Here is a 16,527-nt window from a genome sequence, read left to right on the forward strand (position 1 = left end):
GACAGTGCAAGTACTTTTCAGATCTCCAGATTTCCCTATTACTCAAGAGCTGGTGATCTGAAACAAGAAAATTTGAGCTGTTCAAGTCCCAACAGCTTAATTTTGTGTGTCCATGGGCACACAGCATTAGATTCTTCATCTGCTAAGTAGTGATACTGATACCATCTTCCCATGGTAATTTTTGAGGCTGAGATAGAATGATTCTTTAAACAATCTCCACCAATCATATGATGGCAGCTCTAATGGGGAAAGTTCATCATTCATTCCAAAGTCTAATGGAAACTGCTTCTGAATTTTACAATTCTCTTACTGATATAGAGATTTGTAATTGATTGCCAGTGAGGCCAAGGTCATTAATTTAATTCTTTCTTAGTCCTTCACTTCGTAAACAAGGAAATCTCTTTCCAAATTGTCTATCAAGACCCAAGAACTGGTACAACACTGTTGATGGCTGATTCCAACCCATCAATGTTTTGAGGACCTCAAAACATGTTCTTCTGAGTCAATTAGTAGCATCTCCTTATAAGAAAAGCAGCAAAAATACACGTTTGCTCCAGAAATTACAGGGCCGAAATGGATTTACAGTGCTGTTAACATCTATTAACCACTGGGAAGAGCTGGACTAGTTCATTTATCAACACCATGGAATTAATGGATATAGTTGATTCTGTTATAGAGCATCACTAAAACAGTTTTAGAACAGACATCTTCATAGAATAGGGATATTAATAACACTGTCCTTTTGGCCCACTAACGTTTGCATTTCAAACAAAAGACTGTATTACAATGGCTGGGCACAGTGGCTCTCGCCTATAATCCTAGCACTTCAGGAGGCAGAGGCGGGAAGATCACTTGAACCCAGGAGTTTGAAACCAGCCTGGGCAATATAGTGAGACCTCATCTCTTAAAAAAAAAAAAAAAAAAAAGACTATTAGAAGAGAACAGTCTATTAACAAATATTTTAAAATTTTCTTTATTTCACAACTGCCTTTATGTACAGACATCATTTAAAAAATGCACATACAATGGAGATTTTCCAAGGAACAGGAGCTGGAAATAAAATTTAAGGACATTATTAGAACTGAAATTGTCCCAGAGAAGTTCTGAGGATCAGGATTCCTTAAATGTCCTTGATAACCTCTTCAAGTTCTTCCTTTGTGAACATGTGGAAATTCTGGCCAGGCTGCACTGTGGCTAGCTGGAAAGAAAACAGAAGGGTTAATAAGCTGGGCTGAGTTACCCTGCTGATGGCCCTACCATGGTCAGGAGAAGCTGTGTTGGTGATGCAGCTATTCATTAGGAACTAAGGGATCTGCTGTCCCAAGGATATCCTTTCCAGGCAGCAGGTCCCTAAAATAGCTCTCTGGCTCCAAAATAAAAATGCTTATTGACCAAATTTTCTATTTTAAGGTTAACTCACCACATCATACTTAACCAAATGCCTGGCATCATTGTCACTTCTTGAAGTCACTTCAACAGGGATCACAAAAGCAGCAGCAAAGTACGTGGAGTCAGTACTTTTTTCTGTTAAAGACTCCTTTAGAAATATATTTGAAGTATATTTAAATACTTAAAAGTTGAGCTTGTGTGTGTGACTTGAGGTTACTTGGCCACTCTGTGCCTCTATTTCTTCATCTGTACAATGAGGACAATAAGAATAGCTAATTCATAGAGTAGTTGTGAGGATTAAATGTTAATATATATAAAGTGCTTACACCATTATTGCCTACAACAAATAATCATTAACTATTGTCAGGTATTTTCTCTAAAATTGTTTATGTGGCAAAACTTAACAAAAAAGTTTTTTTTGTTTGTTTTTGTTTTTGTTTTGAGATGGAGTTTCGCTCTTGTTGTTCAGGCTGGAGTGCAATGGCGTGATCTAGGCTCACCGCAACCTCCGCCTCCCGGGTTCAAGCGATTCTCCTGCCTCAGCCTCTCGAGTAGCTGGGATTACAGACATGCGCCACCACACCCGGCTAATTTTGTATTTTTAGTAGAGACAGCGATTCTCCATGTTGGTCAGGCTGGTCTCGAACTCCCAACCTCAGGTGATCTGCCCACCTCGGCTTCCCAAAGTGCTAGGATTACAGATGTGAGCTACTGCACCTGGCCTGTTACGTTTTTTTAAAAGAACTGGCCAAGAAAAGATTTCATTAACACTGGCATAGGAAATCAGTTGTGACTGCTGAAGATATCAGTAATAACTGGAAATCCAGATTATATTTACATTTAAAAGCAACAACAACAATAAAAAACTAGGGTCAGAAGATGGTTAATTTCAAATTTAACTATCATGACTAGGTTTTCCATTCTCTCTGTTGATCATGTCCCACAGTTTTGGGCAATACTGAGCAATAGGTGCCACTTCACATTTGCCTCAAAAGATTTGTGTTTTACATGTCATTTCCTCATAGTGTCTTTTTTCTTCAATTTTTAAAATTAAACACATGGCTGGAAACAGTAGCTCATGCTTGTAACCCCAGCACTTTGGGAGACTGAGGCGGGAGGATCACTTGAGCCCGAGAGTCAAAAACCAGCCTGGACAACACAGGGAGACCCCGTGTCTACCAAAAAAAAACCCAAAAAACTAGCAGGGGGTGTAGCAAACGCCTGTGTCCCACGTACTCAGGAGGCTGAGGTGGGAGAATTGCTTGACCCTGGGAGGTTGTGGCTGCAGTGAGTTGTGATCATCCCACTGCACTCCAGCCTGGGTGACAGAAAGAGGCTCTGTCTAAAACAATAAATTAATTAATAATAATTTTTTAAAATTAAATATAGTAGGGCATTTTAAAGTAATTTTCAGTACTAATATTTAATGTAACTTGAAAGTTGCTAGAGAGAATCAGCATAATCCAGTTATATGATGTTTAGTATCCTCTCCCTCATCTATAAGTAAAATTCAGAAAGACTGCTGCACGTCTTAAGACATCTGATATCTGGGAACAGACTTAAAAAAAAAGTTCTCCTCTCAAAGCTTGTAGTCTCCTCTAGATTCTCCTAAAAGATATATCTCTAATTACATGAAATGTCAGAAAAGTCCCAAATATATCTGCAAAATATAGGTAAACAATTAGTTTACCATGTAGACCATGAGTTCCATTCCAAGGATATTTAAACATACAAATATTATTACTGCTTCTCTTGGCCAGGCGTGGTAGCCTGTAATTCCTTCAATTCTGGCACTTTGGGAGGCTGGGGCAGGCAGATCACTTGAGGTCAGGAGTTCGAGACCAGCCTGGTGAACATGGCAAAACCCTGTCTCTACTAAAAATACAATAATTAGTCGGGCATGGTGGCGCACGCCTGTAGGCCCAGCTGAGGCACAAGAATCACTTGAACATGGGATGTGGAGGTTGCAGTGAGCCGAGATCGCACCACTGCACTTAGCCCAGGCAACAAAGTGAGATCCTGTCTCAAATAAATAAATAAATAAAAATGTTACTACTGCTTCTCTTAAGATATATCTTTACTTGATGATCAATGACATGAGGACAGAGAAATATAAGAGCAATAATCTAAAGAGTGAGGGCCTAAAGAATTTCACTCATGACTCAGGCTAGCCTTCTCAAAACATTACAGGGGCTAAAAAGCAGAAACTGGGAAAACTCTGAATGGAACAGTCCTACAGAAGAACTGGAACGCAAATCAATACTATTAATAATAGCGTCTGAGCCAAGGACTGCCTTCAGGAAGTTGCTCATCACTAGATAAGTAAAAATAATCCCTTACATTTGCATAATAATAAATGTATTTGCATAATATGAAAGATACTTTTCTATTTATTATCTCACTTTCAAAAAACATCTCTATGAGGCAGGTAGAACAGATATTTTCTTTCAATTTATTTCACCAATAATTAATTACTAAGCACCTGTGTATTAGTTACATGTACTTGTGACTAAGGATCCAAAGATGAAGAAAGTCTTTATTTACTAAGTGCTAGATGCCAAATGTGTTCAATGTCAGGTAAGTGTTGTAATAGAACTAAGAATATGTTTAAGAGTGATCTGGAGGAGCCCAGGAAGGCTTCAGGGAGAAGCAACTTTTGAGTTGTGTATTAAAGCATGGCAAGAATGGGTCAGACAGTCAAAGACAGGAAGGGCAAACAATGTGCAAATGCACAGAACCACAAAAGAACACGACATATTTGCAAAACTGAAAATAATTCTGTATGGCTAGACCACAGCTTGCACATGGAATATGACGTGAAAAGGAGAGGGAGTAGGGGGTCAGAGCTCATGGGAGACAGTACGTTAAAGTGGTTAAAAGTATAAGACCTAAGACCAGACCTGGATTCAAATCCTGACTCTACCATTTACCTGTTGGCCCTACCGTCTCAAAGCCAGTTTCCTCTTCTGTAAAATAAGATTTTCGGAATAGGAATATCTATCTCATAGAAGTGTTGTGAAGATTAAGAGAAGTAATTGCATGTAAAATGCTTAGCAAAGTCTCTAATAGATTAAACAAATGACTTAAGAAGTAGTGAATTATGCCATGAAAAGAATTTTGGAATTTATCTCACAGACAATAGAAGTCAGAAAAGGTTTTTTGTTTTTTGTTTTTTTTGAGACAGAGTCTCGCTCTGGAGTGCAGTGGTGTGATTCCAGCTCACTGCAACCTCCGCCTCCTGGGTTCAAGCAATTCTCATGCCTCAGCCTCCTAAATACCTGGGATTACAGGCACATGTCACCGTGCTTAGCTAATTTCTTGTATTTTTATTAGAGACAGGGGTTTCACCATATGGGCCTGGCTGGTCTTGAACTCCTGGCCTCAAGTGATCCACCCATCTTGGCTTACCAAAGTGCTGGGATTACAGGCGTGAGCCACATGTCCAGCCAGAAAATATTTTTTAAGTGGAGAACCATTAAGATTAGATATAGCTTAGAAAATCCACTATAGTAGCACAATGAAGAAAAAATGGACTGAAATGGAGGAGGGCAAGATTAATTAGGAAGCCTCTGAAAATATACAAGGTAGGGGAAAAATGGGAACCTGAACAAAAGGCGGCACTGGAAGTAGGGATGGAGAAGGGACGTTGATTTGGGAGTTATTTATAAGGGAGCAAAGAAATGACTGAGTAAAAGGGAAGGGAAGTCAAAGTCTTCCAGGTTTCTCGTGTGAATGACAAGTACACTGGGGGTGTCATCAACCAAGATTAGAAATATGGGAAGATGAAATGGTTTTTAGGAAAGATAATGATTTTAATTTTAGAACTGTCAAATCTGAGGTGAATCCTTCAAAAAAGTCAAATGATAGTTCCAAAGAGTGACCATGAAATCTGACAAATAAGAGTTAGCAAGGAGCAGTCTCATGGAAATAATAAAAGCTGAAACAAATAGTAGTGATTGAGGAGTAAATGAGAGGTGAAGCAGTGGAGATAATACAGGTTCTGTTTGGAGGAGACTTGGCAATAAAGGTGAAAAAATAGGATGGATGAAATAGCACTCAGCAATGAAATGTAACAGAATTGATGCAACATGGGTGAATCTCAAAATCATGCCAAGTGAAAGAAGTATAGTCCCTATAGTCACCTATAGTCCCAATTACTCAGGAGGCTGAGGCAGGAGAACTGCCTGAGGCCAGGAGTTTAAGACCAGTCTGGGCAACACAGCAAGACCCCATCTCTAAAAAAATTAAAAAACATTAGCCAGGCATGGTGTGTGCACCTGTAGTCCCAGCTACTCGAGAGGCTGGGGTGGGAGGACTACTTGAGCTCATGAGTTCAAGACCAGTCTAGGCAATATAGCCAGACCTCATCTCTTAAAAAAACAAACAAAAACATTTATATGAAATTCTAGAACACAAAACAAATCTATAGTGACAAAAAGTAGATCAATGTGGGGGAAGAGACTACAAAGGGACATGAGAGAACTTTTTGGGAGGATCAATATAATGACTGGGGTGACAGATACTGGGGGTTGTACATTTGTCAACATCCGCTGAATTGTAAACTTAAAATAGGTACATTTTACTGTATATAAATTATATCTCAAAAAAGTTCATTGAAAGTAAGGACACTCGATAGAAGGAGGTACATATAAAGATTTTCTTAAAAAGAAAGATGTAAGATGTAACTTGGATATATATATATATTTTGAGACAGAGTCTCACTCTGTCGCCCAGGCTGGAGTGCAGTGGCGCGGCATGATCTCGGCTCACTGCAAGCTCCGCCTCACGGGTTCACGCTTCTCCTGCCTCAGCCTCTGGAGTAGCTGGGACTCTAGGCGCCCGCCACCACACCCGGCTAATTTTTTTTGTATTTTTAGTAGAGAAGGGGTTTCACCCTGTTAGCCAGGATGGTCTCAATCTCCTGACCTCGTGATCCGCCAGCCTCGGCCTCCCAAAGTGCTGAGATTACAGGCATGAGCCACCACGCTTGGCCGGATATTTTCCTTTTCTTAGGGGAAGCAGTTCATGTAGGGAGGCTGGAGCTCCAAGGAACAACTAATAGACTAAGAACTTAAAGCAGATGGGCTCTAGAGCAGTGGCTCCCAAATGTCAGTCCTTCTTAGACTGACCTTTCACAGCAGCCTATGAAAGCTGGTTCTATGGGTGAGACATTCACCAACAATACTCTCCAGTCCTCTCTAATCTTCTGTTCTTAACTAGTCAATCCCCTACCATGGATTAATCCAACCATCCATTTTCTCATGAGTGTGGTCAACAAATATCCTGGTAAGTACTGATTGGTTTAATTACTGATATATAATTACAGCCTTGGTTGGCCTTTAAATTTTATTTATTTATTTTTTGAGACAGAGTTTCGTGCTGTTGCCCAGGGTGGAGTGCAGCTGGAGTGCAATCTCAGCTCACTGCAACCTCTACTGCCCAGGTTCAAGCAATTCTCATGCCTCAGCCTCCCGAATAGCTGAGATTACAGGCACGCACCACCACACCCAGCTAATTTTTTGTATTTTTTTAGTAGAGACGGGGTTTCACTATGTTGGCCAGGCTAGTCTCGAACTTCTGGCCTCACGTGATCTTCCTGCCTTGGCCTCCCAAAGTGCTGGGATTACTGGCCTCAACTACGATTTTAATATGGCCCAGCAATCTTTTTACTCTTCCCTGTCTTCTCATAACGACTTTTCCAAATATTTCCCATTCTCAATTTTACTGTTGCATTCACCTACCCTCGGCAGATGACCTTACAATCACTAGGAAAAATCTGGGGAAATGTGGGACATCTCTCCAGGTTTACCGCCAAACCCACCTATCTTTACTCGTCATTACTTTCTTTGCTCCTGTCTACTCTTAGCATTACTAAAAAAGGACATTCCCAAGCTGGTCCATACCTCTCCGGTCTCATCCCTTACCGTCCCCCACTATCTTATATACATCCCACACCTCAGCGGTCAGACAAAACCTCAAAGTTTCCTTTACCCACAATATTATTTTTACATCTTGAACCCTTTGCACATGTTGTCCCGTCTTCCTGGAATACCTTTCTGCTCCCTTTTCCAGACATCACCTCTTCCAAGAAGCTTCCCTAATGCTTTAGTCTAAGTTGTACATACTCACAGGAATCTGTTCTTACTGCTGTTATAGAAGTATCACCCCAGGTTCTTATTATCTATATGTTCCCTGCACTACACAGTATACTACTTGAATAGGAATTGGATTTTCTGTGTCTGTAACCCTGGGCATCTAGCATAATACCTGCTATATAATGGGTACTCAATATGATGCTGAATGAATTTTACTTTTCAAAACCAACTCCTTCATGTGTACCATGCCTTACCTCTTCTATAACTTTTCCATCATTATCCTAACCTCTCCTTTTATTTCTTTCAGCTTTTTTTTTTTTTTTGAGACGGAGTCTCGTTCTGTCGCCCAGGCTGGAGTGCAGTGGTGCAATCTTGGCTCACTGTAACCTCCACCTCCCGGGTTCAAGCGATTCTCATGCCTCAGCTTCCCAAGTAGCTGGGATTACAGGCGTCCACCACCACGCCTGGCTAATTTTTGTATTTTTAGTAGAGATGGGGTTTCACCATGTTGGGCAGGCTGGTCTTGAACTCCTGCCCTCAAGCGATCCACCTGTCTCAGCCTCCCAAAGTGCTGGGATTACAGGCCACTGCGCCCAACTCTTTCAACATTTTTCTATACACTAGTTTCATCTCCATTTATATTTTCAAGACTTTTCCACATCCTTAAAAAGACACAATCCTTTTCTTTAATGCTATCTTCTGCCGACACTAATCAAACTTCTTGAGAAAGCAGCATACTATTGTTTTCTCCACTCATCATCTCCCTTTCATTCTTTTTATTTTATTTTTGAGACAGAGTCTCGCTCTATCGCCCAGGTTGGAGCACAGTATCACAATCTCAGCTCACTGCAACTTCCGAATCCTGGGTTCAATCAATTCTCATGCCTCAGCCTCCCGAGTAGCTGGAACTACAGGTGCGTGCCGCCACACCTGGCTAGTATTTGTATTTTTGGTAGAGTCGGGGTTTTGCCATGCTGGCCAGACTGGTCTCGAACTCCTGGCCTCAAGTGATCTGCCTGCCTTGGCCTCCCAAAGTGCTGGGATTACAGGCGTGAGCCACCCCGCCAGGCCTCATTCTTTAACTCACTGAATTCTGGCTTCTGCCAGTACCACTTTACTAAAGCTGCTTATTATTCAAAGGCTGTTAATAATTTCTTAGGAACTAAATATACAAAAATGTCATTTCCATGATCTATGTAGTCTTCAGCAATGCCAGCTATGATATCTGAATAAAAAACAATAAAACAGCCAGGTGCAGTGGCTCTCACCTATAATCCCAGGTACTCAGTAGGCTGAGGCAGGAGAATTGCCTGAGGCCAGGAGTTTAAGACCAGTCTGGGCAACACAGCAAGACCCCATCTCTAAAAAATTAAAAAACATTAACCAGGCATGGTGTGTGCACCTGTAGTCCCAGCTACTCGAGAGGCTGGGGTGGGAGGACTACTTGAACTCATGAGTTCAAGACCAGTCTAGGCAATATAGCCAGACCTCATCTCTTAAAAAAAAAAAATGAAAAAAATCCAACAATAAAACAGAAAGTACCTCAATGTTTGTTGCATTCAGCTTCTCCTCCATTACTTGTTTGAGGATGATGAGTGAAGACTTGATGGCTTCTTTCAAAGTCATAGACTTGAAACAAAGAAGGCAAGAAGATGCCTATTAATTATACACAATCCGTCCTTCCTTCAAAGATTTTCCCTTTATCTCACTGAAAAAAGTATTTAGCAAGTATGTCAAACATCTTACTTAGTATGGTGCATTACAAGTATCTCCAGAACTCAAGTAAATGGCAAATAAGTAGAATACATTTTTTCAGGAAAAAAAAACCCCAAACCTTATTGTGAGCCACAATAAAGTCACCAACCAAAGTAATCTTTGAAGAAGGGGAAAGGGATAGACTAGTCTTGTGTACATTTGAATTCCTCTTTTAATTTAGAAGATAATATTATTGGTAATATCCAATGAACAATAATGCCCAAATGATCTAAGAGGTAGCCCAATGGTTTAGAAAATTCAAATTTACCCTGTTTTGTACCTAATTTCCTCCACATGTAAAAACAATACCATTAGGAGCTAATGTGAGCAGGCATCCCTGTATGAACCACCTGAAGAAGTAGAGCAGCCTTCAATCACACCAATGAGTTACCCCAAACCAAATCTTCCCATCTCACAAAGAAAATACCAAATGCCCACTTGCTTCAAGAGCCAATTGTAAAGTGCTAAGTAAAGCTATGAAGATAGAGGATAAACATATTGTGGTACATCCATACCATGGTATATTACTTAGCCATCAAACGGAAATACTGGAACAACATGAATGGATCTCAAAAACAGTGTGTTAAACAAAACAGATACAAACTGACTAACTGTTTAATTCCATTTATAACAAAGCACAACAGACAAAACTAATGGACAGTGGTAAACATGGTGGTAAACATGGTTGCAAGGGAGGGAAAGAGATTGACTGGAATGTGGATGAGCATTTTTCTGGTGGTGATGAAAGTGTTATTTATCTTGTTTTGCAATTGTCAAAACAGAACTGAACTCTTAAGGTTTGCACATTTTATTATATGTAAATTATACCATGATTAAAAAAATAGTAAGAGTTGTGAGAATACTTAATTACCTTGTGGTAAACTTCTTGCAAGGAGCTCTGGGCACCCTCTGAAGCAGAGCCAATTGCTCGAGCATCACACTGTACAAAGGTCCCAGATGGGTCCATATGAAACCTGCAAAACCCCCAAAATGAGGACTAAAATGCTCAGGAGTGGTGGCACTTTATGTAACAAACGTCTCACTAAAACAAAGTATAAATGCTTGGCCCTGCAGCCAGGAAACACCACTGAAATATTGAGGCACAGATCTAAAAGATGTTCTATGTCTGGAGAAACCAGACATTTTAAAAACTGTTTAAGAAAATTAGTACCTTCCTTAGGAATTTAGAAATATAGTATGTATAAATATGGTACTTGTTTATGCCTATCTTAGAAATATTTGAGGATGAGGATCAGATCAACATTCCAGAGCAAAGCTCTAAAACATACCCTGACTATAGTAACAAGTTACTTCTAATTCCTTCCAGAATTAGCACTGGTTCCAATAGGGGAATTCTTCATGGAATCCCCAAATTTGTGCAAACGGTATAGAATCACTAAACTTTAGTATTAGAAGCCATATATATATGTATATACATACACACACACACACACACACACACACACACACACACACTCTACAATAGCCCTTTTTACAATAATCTTTTTTTAATGTATTTTTTAAAGAGATGGGGTCTGGCTCTGTTATCCAGGCTGGAGTGCAGTGGCATGATCATAGCTCACTACAGCCTGGATAACAACTCCCAGGCTCAAGAGATCCTCCTGCCTCAGCCTTCAAGTAGCTGGGACTACAGGTGTGTGCTAATACCTGGCTAATACTCTACAATAATCTTCTCAGTCTCCACCCCAAATTAAAATAATTCCCCGCAAAAGCATGGGGGAAAATTACAAAATGGTACTTACAGCTGGGGTCCTTTCTCATCAACTCCTCCAAATAATAATGCTACTCCAAAGGGACGAGACTAGAACCAAAAAATAAGAGATATTAAGATAAATGGCTATAAAGTAAGGAGGTGAGAGGGGCTGGGAATGTTATGTTCACAGGACAAATGTCCTAAGTCCCACAGAACAATAAGAAAACTCGACAGAAGTACCACACTCACCATGGCACCTGGATCTGCATCTTCTTCTCCAAACTGCAAAGCCAGATTGGACACAGCTTGGGTCACACTCTCCACTGTCATTGTCTCATTGTAGGTGAACCAGTGGTTCTAGAAAAAGAGCAAAGCATGGTACAACCTTCTAATAAGGACATTAAAGCAGCCCACCATCTCACTACGCACATCCCTTTAAACTGGGATTGAAAACTGAAGGCTCAAATGTGGTTTTCTTAATTAACATTAACCCTGAGTACTTGGGAGTACATGAGAGGAAGAGAAATAGCTCTGGAAATAAACATATCACAAGGACTCTAAGCAACAACAGACAAGAGAATTACTGCCTTGAAAAAGAGGGTTATGCCTCAAAGCACCAAGTTTACTCTTTCAAAAACTAAAAGTGCCTCTTTCCCTCAAAGACTCTAGCTTATTCTGTTGATGTTTAAATGACTTATTCTTACATAAGTACAGACAGCAAACTTGCAAATAAGTACAAAAAATTTTACCATGTGATGTATTTTTCTTACTAGCCTATCTCGAAGCAGCAGCTACAAAGTTTAAAAAAAAAAAAAAAAACAGTATCCCTGACCAGTATTTGTCAGTTGGTACAAGTTATTACTCACCAAAGGAGGGCTGTTATTTACAAGCCTGGCAGCAAAGGCAGCTGAGGGGAGAATATCCTTTAACTACATCCACCTCCTGCCATGATGCTCCCACAGAAAGTCAATTAGGAAACAATGCATGCTTTATATATAGGCAAAGCCAAAAAAAAAAGGAAGACACTGTCAGCACTACTGACCAGAGCCTCTTTAAAACTGCAATGATTGGACAGCTAAACTCCAAGCCCCAGGAAGTTCTAACTGGGAATTCTACCCAAAATTACTCCCAAGAGCCACATCTAATATTGACACAGGTACCTGCAGTATAGCCCAGGCAGCTAGATAATCATTAAACAAGGAACTCAAGCATCCTGGTAAAAAGCAGATAATGCCAATTTTACCTGTGTCTCCACTCTGGCTTTATCAATTAAAGTCTTAGCATCAGCAATTAGCCCACTCATGGCACAACCTGCAATGTAAAAGCGACAGTGACCCAGTGGCCAAATCCTTGTAAAACTCTTTCATCCACTCAGGAAATCCTGAAATTCTGGATTGGAACCATGGCAGCCATTCAGCTATCCCATGGCATTTTATACCCAAAAGATTAGATAGGAAATGATCTGCACTGAACCCAAGTATTAATGATATTAGAAACAAAAAACCATCCACAATGACACAGAAGTCCAGACGATAAAAATAAGCCCAGAGAAAAGCAGCTAACCAAACATGAATTTCCACATATTACATCCCTAAGCATCCCTTTAGCACTCTTTGTAGACGATGATACATTTTCAAACGAAGCAAATACTAATGCCCCAACCTGGGAAACAAGGAAAAGAAAATCACCTCACTATGGACTACAGTGGAGGACTCTCGAATAAATCAAAAGCCTTTTGCCTCTCTGTCCCAAACACAAAGCAACTAGTTATATCAGAGAGAGTTTGCCTGATGGCCCAAGCTGTCACGATTATGGCTATAACTGTTATTTTACATGCCATGGCTCAAATCTAAATCTCCAGCCTAAGTTTCTCTCCCAAGTTTCAGACATATAAAGCCAAATAACTTCCTTAATATATCTACTTGGACATATCACATACTCATTTCCCTTCCAGACCCCGTCTTCTTCCTTGGCCCTCACAATCAATCAGATCACAAGTTCTGTCAATTTCTATCTTCCTCTCCATTCTCTGGCTACTGTGTTGTTAAAACCTTCACCATCTCTTTGTTTGGACTATTACAAATTTTTCAACTGGCCTCCGTGCCTCCAGTTTCAGCCCTCTTTAGTCTATCTTTAATATCATTATCAGAATGGCCTTTCTAAAATTATAATGGGATCCTATTACCTCATTGCTTAAAACCTTTCCCATCCTTGCAAAAGGATTACATTGAAGCCCTTCAGTGTGGTAAAAAAGGAATTCCGCTCTCTGACCGACTCATCTGCTGCTGCAGTTCATGGCCCAGGCCTACAAAACTGCTTGTGCCATGGTATTTTATATTTTACACCACGATGGCTTCAGTCATTTCTATTCCCCCTGACTAGAATGCTCTCCCTTGCTATACCCAGACACTTGTTTGCCTTGTGTACACTTCCTTATCTTTCAGAATGAAACTCAGCTCAAAATCACTTTCATGGAATCCTTTTCTGAAAGCCCCACTACCGCTGACTCCAGGCAAAACTAATTATTTCTTCCTTTGTACTCCTACTAAGAACACACTAGTCTTTCTTAATACTTTTGTCACTTAATTGCATTGACTTACTTACATGTCCACCACCACAATTAGACTGTATGCTCCTGTAAAACAAGGACTATGTCTTATTCCTTTCTATATCCTGGTATCTAGCATAAGGTCTGGCACATTGTAGGCTCTCAATTTGTTGAACATAGTGACACTGAGCTACCTTCAAAAGACAAGTGACTTGAGTTAAAGAAGACACAATGTTCCAATCTTAAAAGATAAAATTTCAGTTTCTATATCTATGAAAGAGATAATATCAAGCTCCCAGAGTCACCATGGCATTTGGTTCTGATGCCTTCAAGCAATTAATTATTTTGCCAATGCTTCATTAATTAGATGACTAGAAAGGTTAAGAAAATTTGGATAGCCAAATAAAATGCCATTCTATAAATAAGTAGAATTACTCACCCTGTAATACTATTATACAATGATGTCAGAAGCCAAGGCAGGGGAATTAAAGACCAAAAAAGTGGGTAGAGGCAACAAGGAATACAAAGATAATCTGAAAACAAAGGAGGAAGACTGATCTAGGCAAGTCTATATTATTCTTATAACTTGTAGTCACTTCAAAGATCTCAACCTTTGCATATTTCAACAACCATCACATTTACCAAGTCTAAATTTGAGGGGAAAGGAACTTCTGGGAGTAGGTTAAACGTAAATGAGTCCTGCAACAGCCTCCTACTCCTACATTTACGCATTCTGGCCTACTGCCTGGAAAATAATAGCTAACAAGGGGATAACGTGTTCATTTCATAAACCTTCCTTGGAACATCATAGAGGACTAATTAACCCAGACCAGATCCTACAGAACAGCTTTCCTCCACTCCTTACCTATGTGAGCATCAATCTCTACAATTTTCTCAATGCTGCTGGGCTCCATCAGTGGGGAAGTAATTCTCTTCTCCACAGCTAGGCACACACCCTCTGATGTCTGGATCCCAATGGCTGTAGAACCAAGCTAAAGAGAAACATGTTATGATTACCATATATAGGTCAAATAACTGTCTCACATACTCACCAGATAGCTCTCTGTAAATCTTCACATGATAGAAACTTCAACTGGCCACATCTTATAGGCAGAGAGAAGGAGCACCCTAACATACTCTAAGTAATTAATATACTATTCCTGTCAATAGCAAGAATATTGATTTACAGAATTTTGTGATTCTAAAAAGTTCTTTTTCCTCCCTTAAATTTTTTTTAAAATTTTTAATGTTTTCTTTATAATTTACCCATGTAATTCCCAGAACCCCAAAAGAGTAAGTTCAACAAAGTCTTTCAAACACTGGAAAAATCCACTCTCTAATGCCAATATTTGGAGGACGGAGGATTCAAAAGTTCTAAACATAGTGGGCAAGAAAGTAATAAAACTCTTAATGTCTTCTCTGGACCTGGCCTCTTTTCACCTCTGCCATCTACCTTGGTCTGTCCCAAGAGGTGATGATATTCCCCAACCTACCTGACCTCCAAAAAAGTAATAAAGGAAGGTAGGGAGGGACGAAAAGAACGACCACCATCATCACCACCAACAACGTAAAACTATTAATTATTTAAGGTCGCTAGAAGTCCACAATATACCTGGAATTCATCTCTATCTCTACGTAACTCCCAGTCATCTACTCCTCTATGCCCACTTCCTGCAAAATGAGGATGACAATAATAATAATAAGGGTAAACACATTATATATTATAAAATGCTTAAAATGGTGCCTGCCAAATATGAACAAATGTTATTCATATTCCATGCCTAGATACTTCAATAGCCTCTCTCATCTTTAATCTCTCTCAATGTATCTCTAATGTTATAACCTGACTGATCTAATTAAATGCTATTATCATTATATTTCTTCTCTCAAGAATTAACATCACCCTATACTGCCTATAATATATCCAAATAAACTTCCAGAGCCTTCATATCCTGATGCCACTTTTCCCTTCCAACTTCACTACTCGTTATTCTCCAACAAAATCCCTCAGGTATAGCCCAGCCCACTGGCTCAAGCCACGTTATCTCCTACCCTTGCACCCCTCTGCTCATGCTGTCTCCCCTGGAATACATTCTTCCTTCCCCCAATCCAAATTCCACTCATCAAAGCCTTCCATGACTATGCTTTCTGCTTTGAATTCCATTATATTTAGTTATTTCTACAAAGTAATCACTGCCAAGTGTGAGCATTGCAAAGAGTTCCAAAGAATCCCATGAATCTTTATGTATAACTTGCTTAACATGTCTGCAGACTGAATGATCATTTCACACACTTATATATTATTTTTCAAATGTGTTGAGTTGTGACTTTATTTAGAAGTGTTATTAAATGTACACCAGCTTTTTGTCATGTATTTTCTTAATCAGTGGATACCTGCATAACTACAGGAGATGAACTGTCAAAAAATTTTATGTAAAAAAATGAGTACTCAGGTTGGGCATGGTGGCTCATGCCTGTAATCCCAGCACTTTGGGAGGCTGAGACGGGCAGACTGCATGAGTCCAGGAGTTCAAGACCAGCCTGGGCAACATGGTGAAACCCTGTTTCTATAAAAAATACAATAATTAGCCAGGCTTGGTGGCGTATGCCTGTACTCCCAGCTATGCGGAAGGCTGAAACGGTAGGACTGCTTGAGCCCGGGAGGCAGAGGTTGTAGTGAGCCAAGATCACGCCATTGCATTCCAGCCTGGACAACAGAGTGAGACCCCATCTCAAAAAATAAATAAATAAAAATGAATGCTCATATTTCTAGTTAAAGGTGCAGACTAAAGACATAACATTAGTTCCACGCCTTCCTTAAGTCTATTGATGTAAGATTAAAGGACTTCTAAAAAGGCATAAATCCACTATAACAGAGAGTGGGAGAAGACACAGCAACAAAACTTTGAAGCTAAAAAGAAGATAGGTTAGTGATACCTGGGTAATCCAAATCCTAAACCAGCAGTAAAGAAAGTAAAGAAACAACCTGATTTTTATCACAGGACCTCAAAAAAGGAAATGGTGGC

At 39.8% G+C, this 16,527-nt stretch overlaps 1 protein-coding gene across 1 annotated transcript; it reads right to left on the bottom strand.

Annotated features, from left to right (window-relative positions):
* Nucleotides 1–957: 957 nt before the first annotated feature.
* LOC129525329 (proteasome subunit alpha type-5-like) lies at nt 958–14,488 on the bottom strand. Its single transcript, XM_055355253.2, has 7 exons — nt 14,367–14,488; nt 12,197–12,264; nt 11,203–11,310; nt 11,003–11,061; nt 10,111–10,213; nt 9,027–9,113; nt 958–1,198 (listed from the first exon to the last, which is right to left on the bottom strand). Exons 1-7 carry the CDS (start codon nt 14,413–14,415, stop codon nt 1,121–1,123), a joined length of 552 nt encoding a protein of 183 aa, XP_055211228.1. The 5' UTR covers nt 14,416–14,488; the 3' UTR covers nt 958–1,120.
* Nucleotides 14,489–16,527: the final 2,039 nt, after the last annotated feature.

This window comes from Gorilla gorilla, chromosome 1 (genome assembly GCF_029281585.2).
Source record: "Gorilla gorilla gorilla isolate KB3781 chromosome 1, NHGRI_mGorGor1-v2.1_pri, whole genome shotgun sequence".
NCBI lineage: Eukaryota > Metazoa > Chordata > Mammalia > Primates > Hominidae > Gorilla > Gorilla gorilla.